The following is a 13,645-nucleotide window of genomic DNA, read 5'->3' on the forward strand; positions in this document are numbered from 1 at the left end:
ATACTCTGTGTTATTTAAAAAGCGGCTGCACACACCTTCAATGAGACTATTATGATCTCTGTCTCTCCCCCCGCCCCCTCTCTTCTCGTAGGCAATATATGGCAACACTTAAAACTGAGGGAAATTGGGCAAAATAAAATGCCCATGTTGCAGATTGCAGCTTCCCGTAAGGCAGGAGGCGACGAGCACAATCCATCATTCATAACGAAGCGACTGAAGGCGGAGGGAGAAAAGGAGAGAAACAACAACAAACAGACCAGGCCTATTTAAGACAGAAATGGCGCCATGGCAACCGATTGCTATCTAATTGCGATGTGCCGCCCTTTTGCGTGTAGCTACAGTAACCACTGGCAACCGTAGCAAGAGAGAGACAATATTGGAGAAGATGAGAGAGATCGTTTGAGAGGAGGTCAAAGCAAAGAAGGGAGAGAGAGACGACGCTGGGAAAGACATTTAGAGGGAGAGAGAGAGAAACAATTAAAGGAAAAAGTCAGAAAAAGCCCAATATAAATCTTCAAACGGTGTAAACATTTCTCAGTATCAAGAAGCATTCTGGAAATGCCGTCACGTTCCCCGACTAGACACAGTTAACCATTTGTCTCGCCACAACTCCACCACAGCAGTTACCTCTTATACTTAAAAGCCCTGCCGACCTGAAAGGCAAAGAAACCAGTCTGAACTCGCCACAGTATTGTTGCCCTCACAAGTACAGGGTTTGGAGAAACGGTGTGAAGTGAGAGGTTGGAGGAGAAAAAGGAGAAGTCAGAGTCCCCGCAGGGTCTGTGTGATGAAGACAAACAGCTGACAGACTCCACTGCATCAGCTGGATTTCCCGGTAGTCTCCCTGTACTCTCCTCCTCTCTTCATGTTTGTTTTGCAGCTGGTTGCTGAGGAGGCACTATTGCTGAGTTGCATCACTCGCTGCAGTTGCGTTCAAGCAAGAGAATAGTTACACTTTCAATCTTGATTTTATTATCAGTATTGAAATGAATGCTTTGTCTCCAGTGGAACTCAGACAACACACTAAAAATCTCATATTAAACACAAAATGTATGTTGAAATTGCGTGTTTATTTGTTGCAGCCAATATATTAAAGTCAGTTTTCATGTTTAATTTAAGTGTCCAACTCTTCTTGAAGTTTGTTCTATTGATTTCTGTTTGTTAATCTGCTCCTCCAGGCTGGCAGCTCCCAGGTGATCTTCACCAACCCTCTGGAGATTGTAAAGATCCGTCTGCAGGTGGCAGGAGAGATCACCATGGGGCCGAGGGTCAGCGCCCTGTCCGTCATCAGGGACCTGGGCTTCTTTGGACTTTACAAGGTGATAAACATCGTTGGGGTCAGAGGTGCATGTATAGTGCACATGTCTGAGCCACAAATCATTCTTCAAGTGCCCTTTTATACCTCTGTTACAGTATTTGAATGCTTGTGGTCTATTTTGATTTGATCTGCTTGCATCTTGTCAGATAATGGTTTGTATTTTATGGGCACCCACAAGTCTCCCCTTTACAGACATGCCCACTTTATGATAATCACATGCAGTTCGGGGCAAGTCATAGTCAAGTCAGCACACTGACACACTGACAGCTGTTGTTGCCTGTTGGACTGCAGTTTGCCATGTTATGATTTGAGCACATTTCTTATGCTAAATGCAGTACCTGTGAGGGTTTCTGGACAATATTTGTCATTGTTTTGCATGTTAATTGATTTCCAATAATAAATATATACATACATTTACATAAAACAAATATATTTGTCCACTCCCATGTTGATAAGAGTATTAAACACTTGACAAATCTCCCTTTAAGGTACATTTTGAACAGATAAAAAAAGTGATTAATTTGCGATTAATCGCGATTAACTATGGACATTCATGCGATTAATCGTGATTAAGTATTTTAATCGACCGACAGCTCTAAAAGAAACACAATATTCTCAGTCCTATCTGAAGTTTTCAGACAGATGTTTTTGCTCAAGTCACAGTAGGATCAGAGAGTAGAGTTGCATAATTCTGGGGAATTTAGAGATGCACAAAATGTACTTTTCCTCCGTTCCTCTCTACAGTAGAATTGTCACCGTCATAAATTCCACCGACCATCAATCAGTCCTTCTGCCCCAAAACGCACAAACCCACTTTTTCATTTTGGTCTCATTCCCAACTTTTATGGAAGCATGCAGCTCTTTAATTTCTGCCCCATAAGTGACAGTGGGAGACCCATTGGTAAGAATATTCACTTTAAAACAATGAATAAGCTGAAGAAAAGTCAGTCCACTACAACATATCAGTATAATGATATTAAGACATTGACTACTTTGATGATAGAACTCTTGGAAAGTAGACATAACTCACATTTATCTTTAATTGAGAGGTGTACAGTCAGGCGTGGAGGAAGCCCAAAGCCATATTTTTTATGTAACGCTGAATTTCAAGTTAGATTTGTTGCGACCAGATTAATTAGACGTCCAGTATGCATATTCTATTGTATTTTCGTCAGCCTCACAATTTCACAGCAATCCATTATTTCTCATTACTGTTATGACTAAATCATATGTGATTTTTCTATTAACTATTGTACAATTATACATTACTTTACCCCACATCAGTCATCATTTAAATCAACAATTCCATGTGGTCTTCTGTTCAAGAACAAGAAAAGACACAATTTATGCTAAAAGCTGTATTTAACCTTAATTGCTGTAATTGGTATTTTTCAATGGCACGGGGCTAAAAATTACAGTGCACTGTTTGACCATATTAGAATTGTATGATGATTATCCACCCGACACATTGTAAAGCAAGCGTGAAAGATTATAGTGTCATAAGGGGCAATATAAAATATTGTTGCGTTGGTGTGTTTTAAAGAATATTTTCTTATATTCTTATAAATATTATGACTTTTAACATCGGCCTGTTCGCCACCAGTGAGATGGACAGGCACATAGCGATTTTTTTTTTGGATGCTACCAGTTAGCAGCTTAACTGGCTAGACAAGGACATTAGCCCTCAGGGTAAAACAGAGCATGTCTAATTAAATTACATAAATAAGTCCTAATGGGGCTCGGCGGGGGACGTTCTGCTTCAACTGTAAACATAATCAACTGTGAAAATGTCAATCTCATACCTGCGGTTGTATTAATTTGCAAGTAAGATGATGGCACTTGTGTTGTCAAATTCCAAGTAGTAAACTATTTTTCAATGAAGATATCTAGCCTTTCTTAGACAGGACTTTTAATTTATATAGTCTGCTGATTGTTTACTACACTGGATCTCATCCCTGAGACTGCGTCCGAAATCATTCACTCCTTCACTGCTCCCTACTCTTTATCCAGGGAGTTCTATGTAGAAGACTATATAGTGAGCTCATCGGCAAAAATGAAAAGACACTTTCGGACACTACTCGGGTCATTTTCTCTGCGCCGTTAATTACGTCCCTGCTGTTGCACAATTAAAACGAGCCAGATCAACGTTGCTATCACTTCTGTTAATTGGCACAGAGGCGTGGTTTCACTTTACTAACTTGTTCACTTGGATGGCAGGACTGAGACAAAGAAGGTGACTTATATTTTCTGTTGACCATCACCCACTTTAGTTATTCCAGTACAGTTATTGCTTTTAATTCTTTTCATTTCATAAACAGCATAAACACATCTTGACTTACGTATTGATTTCATTAAACGAGTCACAGTTAAGAGCCTACTTAGCCTCTTAGCGACTTCTTGATTGATAGTAGTCGCTACACATGGGTTTGTCTCAATCATGCTGCATGATGGTATATAGTGCTCGGTTAGTGGCCATCAGGTGTACACTACTTTTCACAATGCATTGTGGGATGCTTTGAGTCCGCTATATAGGGTAATAATTCACACTATACATTTGGACAGCACTACTAAATGGCAAACGTGAGTGATTTCGGACGCAGCCTGAGTCTCCCAGGTTTGTCTGTCTGCTGATGTGACCACCTGTCAGCTCAGACAACTTCCACGTAAACCTTTAGGTTCTTTTAACAAGGCTGTAACAGAGTGCGGAGCCTCGTCTTGTCTCCGTCTACCTGCCTCTTGTTCCTGTGTTCCTCGTCTCCAGTCATCTGTCTGTGAGAATGCTGCTCAATGCTGCGTTACCCATATGAGTGTGTGGTAAATGTGTGCATGCTTGTGCACATACTTCATTGTGTTCGTCTCCTGGTCCATGCATAGAGAGGAGACAAAGTACATTGAGAAAGTAGTAGCGGTGTTGGCGGTGGCGGTGGTGGTGGTGGTGGAGGGGAGGCGGGGAGGAGACGAGCTCCAGCCTGCAAACCCCAGACGGGCTGGCTCCGGAGGGGCTGCACCCAGGCACAGAGCTGCCTTTGTCAGGGTAATTATCCTGACGCTCACCCTCCACTGGTGGAGCTACCGGTTGGTAGGGTGGCTAACGCACTAGCGCCACCATTCACCACTGGGGGAAAGTTGTCAGTGTAGGAATATCGGACCACAAGTTTCATGTTTATGGCCTTTTTTTTTTTGCGTGTAGTACATCAGAGGCATTTTATGCATGTTCTCACTCAACAAAATCATGTCATTTCATCTCAAGGATTCAATGCACACACTCTCAGCCGCCGCTTTGCGAGTTCATTACCCAAACCCAACACCATTACCCTGATATTAAGGCTCCCAGTCCCTGTGACGCTGCTTGTCTGTCCTGCCTCGATAGAATCTCCCAGCTTTCAGCAGCCGCTCGGGCCCCCGCCAGCCAGCAGGAGGGACAGGCAGACAAGAAGTGCCAGAGGAAAGAGAGGGAAAGAGATAGCACAGGTATCTGCCAATCCTCTCTCTGTTTGTGTGTGTGTGTGTGTGTGTGTGTGTGTAGGAACCAAAGGATTATCCCATAGGAGTTAAATGAGGCCTGTCCAAAACAGGGAGACCCTGCCCAGCTCTTTAAACGCCTTCTGTTGACTATAGCTGCTGTATCAAGGAGGTGGCAGCGGGCCAACAGGCTTGAAATACAGCAGGAAACTCAATAGGCTTGATGATATAGTGTTGTTTACAGTGGCAGACAAGGAGTCATCTTCGTCAGCCAGTCTGTCTTTCTCTGCTTTTCCCCCACTCTTTTTTTTTTTCCTGTCAGCTTTGCTTTTGGAGCAGCCTCCCTCACCTGCTGCTGAGGACACAGATCGTTTGCATATGGAGAGACATGATTTGTTTGGCATGTTGTGGTCGATATTTCACTCTGCTTTAAGAGTTCCAGGAGTCTTTTTGGAAGTAGTTTCTTTGGCGGTAACATCAGTTGATGCTTGAATATCTGGTTCGCGAACAGACAGTTGTGGTTAGAAAAAAAAAAACAATCCATTTTTAGAGAGCCGAGCCAGAAGTGACGGTTTGAATCCCCCCCGAGCCCCATCACTTATTCTCCACTCTTCTTTCTGTTTATGCTTGTCTTTGGTTTCCCTTTCTGAGAGTTTAACTCTCTTAAATCCAATATTATGAACTAAAACATCTCCTTTTTCACTCTTGACTGTCTTTCTGTAGGGTTCCAAGGCCTGTTTCCTACGGGACATCCCCTTCTCAGCCATCTACTTCCCCTGCTACGCCCACCTCAAGGCTCGCCTCAGCGAGGAGGACGGACGGATAGGGCCAGCCAAGATGCTGTTAGCTGCAGCGCTGGCAGGTAAAATACTTCAGCCTTTATACTTCAACAGGAAAAAATAGAGAAGTAGTATCAAGTTTAGAGGCAAAAGTTAGTTTTAAGTTTCCAGATAACATTTAAAAAAAAAAAACAGTTTTTGCAAGAATTATACCCGCGGGATCCTGAACTGAAAAATCAAAAGCACCTATGTGTGTTTTCAGGAAAGCTTCTTTCAAATCACTGAACACACTGTGTATGTACACAGGAGTAAGAAGAAATGAAAGCAGGGAAATTGTAACTTCCCTCCTATTTTTTTCTCTGTAAATAGTAAAAACTGATAATCATCAGTTTGTATTCTGCAATTAAATCAAATCTGCAACTATTTTGATAATCGATTAATCAGTTTGAGCAATTTTTTAAGAATTAAAAATTCTTTGATTCCAGCTTCTTAAATGTGAATATTTTCTGGTTTCTTTACTCCTCTATGACAGTTAAAGGAATTTATTTGAGTTGTGGACAAAACAAGACATTTTAGGACATCATCTTGGGCTTTGGGAAACACTGATGAACATTTTTCACCATTTTCTGACATTTTATAGACGATTAAAATAATAGTTATTTGCAGCCCTAGGTAGAGTACTTCATCTGGTACTGTTAAGACTGAATGTAGCCTGTAAATATCATTATTATTTCCATAATCAGTGTGCTATGTGCATGCCACTATGGATATTTAACCAGGCCTTAAACAATACAAAGATCATTCTTTGTGGGTTCATCACTATTGGCGACCCCTTTCACATACAAGTAGTCATGTGATCTATTGCTAATATACAAATATTGATTGTAGACAGCAGCTTTAAAGTGGAATTTAATTTCATTGAGATCATCTCTGATGAATCTCAAACTTTGTGATTAAGTCTGTTAATGTCTGCATTACTGTATGCACCTCAAGACATTACTGTCAGTATGAATGGAGCTCATCATCAACCATCTCATGTAGCATTTTTAAAAAGTTCAGCCTTTTAGAGTGGGTCCATAATTTGAAAAACAGTGTTTTCTCTCGTAAAATATTTGACTATTCATAGTGAGCCAAAAAAGCGTCGGTCCCTGAGGCAACGAGTGGAGCACTGAAGTTTATGAAAATCTTTGGTCAGGTCCAGTTTTGAACAAAGTGTGAGAGCAGGTCTCTCTCTGATCTCGCCCCAGACCTCCGCAGGCCTGCAGCAACAGTAGCAGAGTTTGGAAGCGAGGCGGCCGCCGACCGCAGGCTCCATGGCGGTAGCTGCTAATTAGAGCGCTGCTCAGTGATTGGGGACTGGGGTTTTGGAGCTCTGCTGCAGGGAAGCGCCTCAGATGCCTGCCAACCAGACCGACAGGGAAGCTTTCCAATCCTAATACATTGGACATGCACACATGAAGGCAAGCGCACAAACACGCTTGTGCATACTTTATGCATGTTCACCCTACAAGAATGCATACAGTCTGTAGGTTGTCATAACAGAGAGCAGAGAGGCCAAGAAGACCGACATCCACTGATGATTTAACAGCTTTAGGGATGAAATTATGATCCAAAGCGAAGTTTAAATATTGGATTTATCGCTAAAGTAAACACTAATAACAGACCAGCACTCCCCCGCCAAGTTAAAAGGCTTTAGCACATTTGCATAAAAGACTTAATATTTGTTTTGAATCCTCAGAGATGTGTCAGCAGCACTCTCGTTTTGACGCAGAGGCACAGCACAACATGGAAAAATCATAAATCCTGCCTCCCTTCTCCATTTTTTCTCTGGTTTCTCACCACAAGGCTGGCAGCCACGGCCCACAGACTCCGAGCTGAAACGAGGCTCATGATTTCTTTATTTTTTTCGTTACTTCGACACATTTATCATCCCTCTTTCACATGTATTTATCAGTGGTTACAGCATTCTGGCAATTAGTGTTTTACAGTCAGCACAGGAAATTGAATTACACGCTCAGTTTGCACGGCATTATTTAGCTAAGCATTACTCTGGTCTGTGAAGAACATAGTGTTGGCCATCTCGAACTCGTATTAACTCTGTATGTGAGAACGAGTTATGGAAGGAATGTTTAGCCTTATTTTCTGCGGGGTTTAAGAAATATCCATGTTGTTCATGTAGAGTTGAAACAATTAGTCAATTCACTGATTAGTCGACTGACAGAAAATGAATCGGCAATTATTTTGATAATCGTTTAATTGTTCGAGTTACTTTTCCAGCAAAAATGTCTCATTCACTGATTCCGCCGTCTTAAGTGTTTTCTGCTTTTCTCTGTTTTATATCGGTGTTAAAGGTACCCTGTGGAGTTTTATAGTCTCACAATGGAGCAGTCTTTTTACGAACGGGTTTCCGCTTTGTTTGTGTACACAAGAACACACATGCTCGCACAAGCATGCCGGCGGCGAGATTCACATCCTGCCATTGCCTTCAAGCTGTTCCGGCGGCAGTAACGCGTCAAGAAAAGCCGCAATGCACCAACAAAGGCGATAATGAAGAAGAATGCTAGCTTGCTATTTCAGTTTATGAAGCTAATGTTGAAGTGTCTTCTTCAATACAGCATGATGTTTAATTAGTAAATTCTGGTCCCATTTAGAGTCAAATAGACCATAAAGTAGGGTATGCTTTAGGGCGTGGCTACCTTGTGATTGACAGGTCACTAGTTGTCAGTGTTTTCAGTTCATGAAAGTTGGTCGCCTGAAAATGTCTTATTTAGCGTTCGGCTGTACTTAGCTCCACCCTCTCGTGTAACTTCTGGTTGCAAAAAAAAAAGATTGCGACGGACAAAATGCCGAACTCGAGGCTTCAAAATGTCAGTCCACGAACCAATGGGTGACATCACGGTGACTACGTCCATTTCTTATATACAGTCTATGATTCTTCCTGACATTTCTTCCCGTATTTTGGGAGTTTTTCCTTCTCTGAATCGAGGGTCTAAGAACAGAGGGTGTTATATGCTGTACAGATTGTTGAGCAAATGTGTTATTTCTGATATTGGGCTGTATAAATATCCACAAAACAATCCATTAATTAAGAAAAGAATATAATTCATCGTAAATAACAATACTAGTTTCAGCCCACCTTTAAGGCTTAGGTTGTACCAACACAATGTCCTTTCACCACGTTAAAAAGACTGCATAATTGGTATTATGTGATATATTACTGTGCCATTATTCTGCAATACAAATCTTCTACTTTTCAAATATTTGCTTTTGGAGGATCAGAGTTTCTACATCAGCTAGAACTCTGATCCCTTGTTCCTAAACTTTCTTTTGTCTCCATTAACTATTTTCCACCACACCTCCTCAAAAAAACCACAGGAAGCTTCCTCTCCTCCTCTCCTCTTTCCTCTCCTCAGTTCAGTGCAGGTGGTCAGTCTCCGCCGGGTGCCAGTCCGCTACCTAATGCTGAGTTGATTAGGCTTGCTGAATAGCTCGTTTGGCCGTTACAAAAACCAAGAAGTCAGAATAAATCGTCAAGAGGGCAGTTGATGGTAATGACTGAGCCATCAATGATTGAGCCCATTCATGGCTGAAGTGGCTGGAGTGGGGGCTTTGCAGTCACTCCCTTCAGTCAACCAGTCACTTTCACCGGCACACGGGGCACAGTGTGCATTGCTCTCATTACCATCCATTGTGTGGCCCCGTTCAAACGGCTGTAAGAAAAGTGGGAGAGGGAGGAAAGGAAGAAAAAAAGGTAGAGATTAAATAATGGCTTCGCTGGTGGTATGGATTGGTTGATGGTGAAGTGATAGGAACTGGCCCCTACTTATGTATAGCGTATGTATGCGTCAGACTTGCTGCAAGATGGTCAAGATCCAAGATGACGTGTTTTAAAAGAGGGAACAAAGAGCGCTGAAACCACTCTATCAGATGCAGTTACGATGATATGCAAGATTTCATTCCGCCGCTGATGGCTGCTTTCTACAAATCATCTCATTTGTTTGGGGCTGATTTAAAATTCCTGCTCTATTTAGAATCAAACACATCCCACTGTTTAAAAAAAGAAAAGTGTCACTCGACTAAACAGCTCTTCTCGTCCCCAGGCATGCCAGCAGCCTCTCTGGTGACCCCGGCTGATGTGATCAAGACCAGGCTACAGGTGGCGGCACGTGCCGGTCAGACCACCTACAGCGGCCTGGTGGACTGTTTTTGGAAGATTCTCAGGGAGGAGGGACCCCGGGCTTTCTGGAAAGGAGCTGAAGGTAAAGTTTGCTAAGGCCAACATCATTAGATAATGGCCTTACTTACAGGTTGCTCTGCTTTATTGGTGGAGGTTGTTGGGCCGTATGCAGCCCGAGAGAAAGATATTCTCCTAAAAAGGTGCTGGCATTGAGCATAAATCAAAGATAACACAATAAAGGACTGTGCGCTTTTTAACAGAATTTTAACATATCAATAAGTGCATATTAGGGCTATCAATCGATTCAAATATTTAATCACGATTAATCGCACATTTCTTATCTGTTCAAAATGTAACTTTAAGGGAGATTTTTCAAGTATTTAATACTCTTATCAACATGGGAAAATATTGCTTTATGCAAATGTATGTATATATTTATTATTGGAAGTCAATTAACAACACAAAACAATTACAAATATTGTCCAGAAACCCTCACAGGTACTGCATTTAGCATAAAAAATATGCTCAGATCATAACATGGCAAACTGCAGCCCAACAGGCAACAACAGCTGTCAGTGTGTCAGTGTGCTGACTTGACTATGACTTGCCCCAAACTGCATGTGATTATCATAAAGTGGGCATGTCTGTAAAGGGGAGACTCGTGGGTACCCATAGAACCCATTTTCATTCACATATCTTGAGGTCAGAGGTCAAGGGACCCCTTTGAAAATGGCCATGCCAGTTTTTCCTCACAATTATTAGAATTAGAATCATTATTCAATATTTGCTAGATTGATATAAATATACAGAAATAGCATTTATTATTATTTTTCAGAGGCTGACTTCATCTTGTTCCCCTCACTTCTGAATCCAAACCTTGATTATACACCTGTGTAGATTAGCATCTAACTATAAATCAAGGAATCTTGGTCTGTATGTATGTGAGTATGTCCTTCGCAATATCTTCACAACCTTTCATCCGATCTACTTCACACTTGGCGGGTGTATTACTGGGGAGCCAAGGAAGTGCGGTGTCGTAGTTGGTGCAATTTGGTCGGATTGTGGCGCTATAACAAACTTTATGTTTTGGCCCATAACTTTTGAACCACAATAAATATTTTTTTGCTGTTCCGTACAGTTTTACTATAGCTGGCCTTCAAATTTAGCTCAAATGCTGTGGGGGCTTATATTACAAAAAATGTCATACCTCCTGAACGCTTTATGCTATTGCGAGTACGTGTAGATATGATGTGCCATTTGGCCCATAAGTGGCACTGTAGCAGCATCATCTAACTATAGATCAAGGAATCTCTGTATGTGTCCTTTGCATATCTCGAGAACAGTTTCTCCGATCTACTTCACACTCGGCAGGTGTATTGCTGGGGACCCGAGCACGTGCGCTGTTGAAATTGGAGCAATTTGGACACGCAACATGTTCAATATTAATAAACTTTGCTGGGCTTCAGGGCTTTGCAGACTGAGTCAAGCATGTTGTTTGGCTCATTGGCTGCAGTTCACTTTTACTGTTAGATATACTAACGCTACAACCAAACTCTTCTTCACTTCCCTGGAGTCGACGAATGATGAGCGGGTATCGACAACGCTGCAAGCAGCACTCCCGGGGACCAAGCAATCGGCCTGCTCCAAACCGGCACTGCACTAGTCACATATACATTTTCAAATGAACTAATTTCTACCCTTTCCTGCAGCTCGTGTGTTCAGATCCTCACCTCAGTTTGGAGTGACCTTGGTGACCTATGAACTCCTGCAGCGCTGGTTCTATGTTGACTTTGGAGGACAGTAAGTCTCATTCTCTATTACTAACCCTCCACCAAACGTAGTTGCCTGTTTTACTTTGTTGTTGCTGTCATTACAAAACTCTCAACCAACCCTTCCCCTTATCCACCAGTGAAACAATATAAAACACAGCTATTTCTTCTCACCTTTGTTTTTTTTTGAAGACAGAATATTACAGCTAGTTCATCCCCTTATCAAACCATCTGCTTCCAGAACAATAGGGTTAATTTCAACGTACAGTAGCTGCTCTCGGTGCGTGTCCTCCCTCCTCTACCAGAGAGAAAGAAATGCCACAAGACCAAAAATAATTTCCGTGCACATTAGCTCCCAGGCTGAAGCTCTCACTCACTCAGAGCTCTGGATGTGACAATTTTCTCAAACTCGAGAGTTTTGCCTGCACAATGATCAGGGCAGGCAGGCAGCACCCATTTGACTTGCACATGTACTTTCCCCACTTCTGGGATTAAAACGAGCTCATATTCCTCCTCAAAATAGGTCACTCCGGAATAATTCACTCATTTTCCGAAAGTTTAAAAAGGTCCAGTGGGGAAGAGAGGTGGTGAACTTCTCGAAAATGACTAAGAAAGTGCTTCTTTTAATGGACAGCTGTGTTGCACATGCGTGTATGTCACCGGATGGCTCATGACTTTTTACATGTTGCTCCCTCTCAACCAAAGACTCACAGCGAAACAAAATCAAGTGCAGATCCAGTGAAAATTGTGTGCGGTTTTGGATGAGTTGATCTGTGCTTTAGTGTCTGTGTTGGCAGCCAATCACAAAGCTTGACGGGAAATCCACGAGGGATTTGATTTGTTCTGCCCTTCCACTTTTGATTTTTTTTATTAAGGTGTTTATTTCAGTGGTGAACAGTATTGAATATGATATTAATTCAAGATTTAATAATTATGATAACAAAACTCCTGTTTGTGCACGCTCACTTTCTCCCCTACTTGGTTAAAATAACATCTTGCATTGTGTTTATGTTGTTCAACAGTTTCTCCTTTAACTCACTTTACTCAACTCTCTGTCACTGTGCCTCTGGCTTCCTCCTCCCGTCTCTCTCTCTCTCTCTCCTCACCACAGAAAGCCTGCTGGCTCAAAGCCCACCCCCAAGTCTCGGATCAGCCTGCCGGCGCCCAACCCCGACCACATCGGAGGCTTCAGGTTGGCCGTGGCCACGTTCGCTGGCATTGAGAGCAAGTTTGGGCTCCATCTCCCACGCTACACGGTGGCGACGGCAGCAGCGGCTCCCTCCGATGCGAGCGCCCCCTGAACCTCCACAGTAGGGGGGGTAAGTGAAACAGGGGGCTTGAATGTTTTCCACCAAGTCAATGTAGTACATTCAATTACTTATTTAAAGTTATTTATACGTTTTCTTCTTAAGATATCATATACAGTACTTTATATAGTAGTCCATATGCAACCATATGGATTAGTGAGCCGATTAGCACGGGTACTTTGTAGGACTCGTGCAGTATTTGTTTTACCTTTGATTGACATTGTATAGAGTTGTATTATAATGTGGTTTTATTTTTCATACAGTTCAGCTGGTTCAGTATATGCACACAGGCAGCAGAAGTTTAAACACACCTAACTGCTTGCTTTTGTTGGAAATACACTATCGAACACTACATACAGTTGCAGTTTTTTTCCAGTGTCTTCCTATTGTTGCTTTATAACCAAAAGCACATTCCTCACATGGTCATTTAGCCGGTTAAAAAAAAAAAGATGATCATAAATGTAGCACTTCAGAGAAGAAATCCAGAGACATATTTTCATATCTCTTCATTACTCTTTCAATCGTGTGCTCATTTGATCAAATGCATCAACAGAAATATGAACAAAAAAGTACTGAATGTACACAATGTTTACTGTAAGATGTTTGGTTTCAGGTTTAAATGTATGCAGATGTGTAAATATTTGAGAGACAGCTGGCACCGACTGCAGTTCTGCAGTGTGTCACGGCTGAGTATTTAAATTTGTACAGGACAGAGAATGTAGGAGTTACATGTGGTGTGTAATAACCGTGCCTTACTGTGCGTATGGCAGCAACATGTGTACCGAGAGTAAAAAGAAACTTATATTAGTAAACTGAATGTATGCTGGAGTTTT

The 13,645-nt window shown here is 42.0% G+C and overlaps 1 protein-coding gene across 1 annotated transcript in view; it reads left to right on the plus strand.

The window, feature by feature from the left end:
• LOC119502748 (calcium-binding mitochondrial carrier protein Aralar2) overlaps positions 1–13,624 on the plus strand; it is a 53,174-nt gene extending 39,550 nt beyond the window's left edge. The window contains exons 14-18 of the mRNA XM_037793922.1: positions 1,179–1,319; positions 5,504–5,642; positions 9,660–9,818; positions 11,446–11,536; positions 12,617–13,624. Of these exons, the coding sequence (XP_037649850.1) occupies positions 1,179–1,319; positions 5,504–5,642; positions 9,660–9,818; positions 11,446–11,536; positions 12,617–12,806 (720 nt within the window). The 3' untranslated portion in view covers positions 12,807–13,624. The remainder of the gene's footprint in view (positions 1–1,178; positions 1,320–5,503; positions 5,643–9,659; positions 9,819–11,445; positions 11,537–12,616) is intronic.
• Positions 13,625–13,645: the final 21 nt, after the last annotated feature.

This window comes from Sebastes umbrosus, chromosome 15 (assembly GCF_015220745.1).
Source record: "Sebastes umbrosus isolate fSebUmb1 chromosome 15, fSebUmb1.pri, whole genome shotgun sequence".
NCBI classification, from domain to species: Eukaryota; Metazoa; Chordata; class Actinopteri; order Perciformes; family Sebastidae; genus Sebastes; species Sebastes umbrosus.